Source organism: Rhinopithecus bieti, unplaced genomic scaffold, assembly GCF_001698545.2.
Source record: "Rhinopithecus bieti isolate Rb0 unplaced genomic scaffold, ASM169854v2 scaffold_56806, whole genome shotgun sequence".
Classification (NCBI taxonomy): domain Eukaryota; kingdom Metazoa; phylum Chordata; class Mammalia; order Primates; family Cercopithecidae; genus Rhinopithecus; species Rhinopithecus bieti.
The window spans coordinates 2515627-2518506 of NW_016823424.1; the positions used below are offsets into that span (position 1 = coordinate 2515627).

Sequence of the window (2880 nt, forward strand, 5' to 3'; positions counted from 1 at the left end):
CGGGCGCCTGTAATCCCAGCTACTCGGGAGCCTGAGTCAGGAGGATCACTTGAACCTGAGAGGTGGAGGTTGCAGTGAGTTGAGATTACACCACTGCACTCCAGCCTGGGCAACAGAGTAAGACTCTATCTCAAAAAAAAAGAAAAGAGAAGTCTTCTGTAACCATTGTATAACTATTAATTTTTAGATTGGTTTGGCAGATTATCATTAGTTTGACAGATTAGTGGCAGATTATGTTCTGCCACTAACTACAAAATTAAAAAAAATTAAGTCAGAAAATCATGCCCTAGGTTCTGAAAGACATCAACACAGGATATTTGAGTTGACTGTTTATGATTGTTGATCTGGAAATCAACTTCTTAAAACATTGAGACTTGAAATACAAAGGCTGTGAGCATTCTGTAACACTTCTGTAGTAAAATTGGCTACATATTGAAAATTTACTCTTCATAACAAATAGTTTTCAGAAGCTTCTTGTCTTTCTTGCTTCCAGCATGTAGCTTCATTTTTTGGGCTCACTGAAGAATCGAGGTCTAATGTGATCCTTATACATAGAATAGAGAACACCTAGAAAAAGAAGGATGTATATCAATTGAGTATCCATGGGAAACAAACACTGAATTTCTTCCACTTGTTGTATTTTTATGAAACTAGCCCACAATTTAAACAGAAACAAACAAAGGCCCTCCTTCCTATGAGTTTTTGGTTTGGATCATACAAGTAACTCTAGAAAAAAACAAAAAACAAAACTCTAGGAGCCCTTTAAAATCAATATCAACTTAAATTTATGATGTTACTGTGCCACCAAAATATTGGTAAAATGTTAGGAAAGTGGGAAAATATTTCCAGATGTTAAGATTAAAATAGTAGTCATCTCAATTAGCAAACATTTCTTGTCTCTACTAGTACCCAGTATCCCGAGGAAAACAAATGGTGAATGGATCGACTTCCTGCTTCTAGGGATTTATGATCTAGTGGGTGAATTGCCTGTGAGTTTAGACAGATGGTATGTATGGCTTCCACAGAGTCCTGGGGCATGCAGAAAGGGGAAAGTAGCCAGGAGGAATAGGGTAAGAAAGAGAGGAGCTGCTTTAGTGAGTTCCAAGGATGTCAGCAAATGTGCACACCCAAAAGCAAGTTAGGGAGTTACAGATTTAAACTACCACTCACATACCACCACTACCAGCCTATGCCCATCTCAGTTATGAAGGCATCAGATCTTGAAATTAGATCCCTCTTCTGAGTGTGAAACCCATATATTCATTATTGTACATAAGACATTTTGATTTTTTTTTGTTTTGAGACGGAGTCTTGCTCTTGTCACCCAGGCTGGAGTGGTACAATGGCATGATCTTAGCTCACTGCAACCTCCGCTTCCCAGATTCAAGCGATTCTCCTGCCTCAGCCTCCTGAGTAGCTGGGATTACAGGCACCCACCACCATGCCCAGCTAATTTTTGTATTTTTAGTAGAGACAGGGTTTTGCCATGTTGGCCAGGCCAGTCTTGAACTCCTGACCTCAGGTGGTCTGCCCGCCTTGGCCTCCCAAAGTGCTGGCATTACAGGTGTGAGCCACTGTGCCTGGCCTTACGTATGAGATTTCTACATTGCACAGGTAGGTGGTCTCCAAACTTTCCAAATTTACCTAAGTAAATATGTTGAACATGCCTCTCAAAATATGTATTTATTTACTTATTTTATGTTTTTGAGATGGAGTCTCTCTGTCTCACCCAGGCTGGAGTGCAGTGGGGCGATCTCGGCTCACTGCAGCCTCTGCCTCCCAGATTCAAGCAATTCTCCTGTCTCAGCCTCCCTAGTAGCTGGGATTATAGGCATGCGCCACCACACCCAGCTAATTTTGTATTTTTAGTAGAGATGGGGTTTCACCATGTTGGCCAGGCTAGTCTCGAACTCCTGACCTCAGGTGATCCACCCACCTTGGCCTCCCAAATTGCTAGGATTATAGGCGTGAGCCACCATGCCCAGCCAAACTGTGCCTTTATTTATAAACAATATAAATGCAGGTGGGTGGTGGGGGCTCATGCCTGTAATACCACCACTTTGGAAGGCCAAGGGAGGAGGATCACTTGAGGCCAGGAGTTAGAGACCAGCCTCGTCAAAATAGTGACACCCATCTCTACAAAAAAATTAAAAAATTAGGGCGGGGTGCGGTGGCTCATTCATGCCTGTAATCCCAGCACTTTGGGAGGCCAAGGCGGGTGGATCACTTGAGGTCAGGAGTTTGAGACCAGCCTGGCCAACATGGTGAAACCCCATCTCTACTAAAAAGACAAAAATTAGCCAGGTGTAGTGGTGGATGCCTGTAATCCCAGCTACTCAGGAGGCTGAGTGAGGAGAATCGCTTGAACCCAGGAGGTGGATGTTGCAGTGAGCTGAGATTGCGTCATTGCACTCCAGCCTGGGCGGACAGAGTGAGGCTCCATCTCAAAACAAACAAACAAATTAGCTGGGCATGGTGGTGCATGCCTGTAGTCCCAGCTACTAGGGAAGCTGAGGTGGGAGTATCAATTGAGCCCACGAGTTTGAGGTTGCAGTGAATCGTGATCACGCCACTGCAGTCCAGCCCGGATGACAGAGCAAGACCTTGTCTCCCCCCGCAAAAAAAGAGAATTGGTGGAACTGGAGTGGAGATTACGGTAAGCTGGGAGGCAGTGAGTCTGACTCAAGTTCTCTTCTGTCTTTTTGGGTTCTAGCTCATCCTTGCAGATTCCAGTTTATCTTTCCTTCCCAACTGTTGCCTTACTGACTTCAGTCCCCAGTATTAGAAACATAAGCGGCCGGGCGCGGTGGCTCAAGCCTGTAATCCCAGCACTTTGGGAGGCCGAGACGGGCGGATCACGAGGTCAGGAGATCGAGACCA

The 2880-nt window shown here is 44.7% G+C and overlaps 1 protein-coding gene across 1 annotated transcript in view; it reads right to left on the bottom strand.

Annotated features, from left to right (window-relative positions):
- Positions 1 to 502: 502 nt before the first annotated feature.
- The window catches only part of HIGD1C (HIG1 hypoxia inducible domain family member 1C), a gene marked incomplete at its 5' end in the record, with an annotated part of 10032 nt that continues 7654 nt past the window's right edge, over positions 503 to 2880 (bottom strand). The window contains one exon of the mRNA XM_017861415.1: positions 503 to 567. Within this exon, the coding sequence (XP_017716904.1) occupies positions 503 to 567 (65 nt within the window). The remainder of the gene's footprint in view (positions 568 to 2880) is intronic.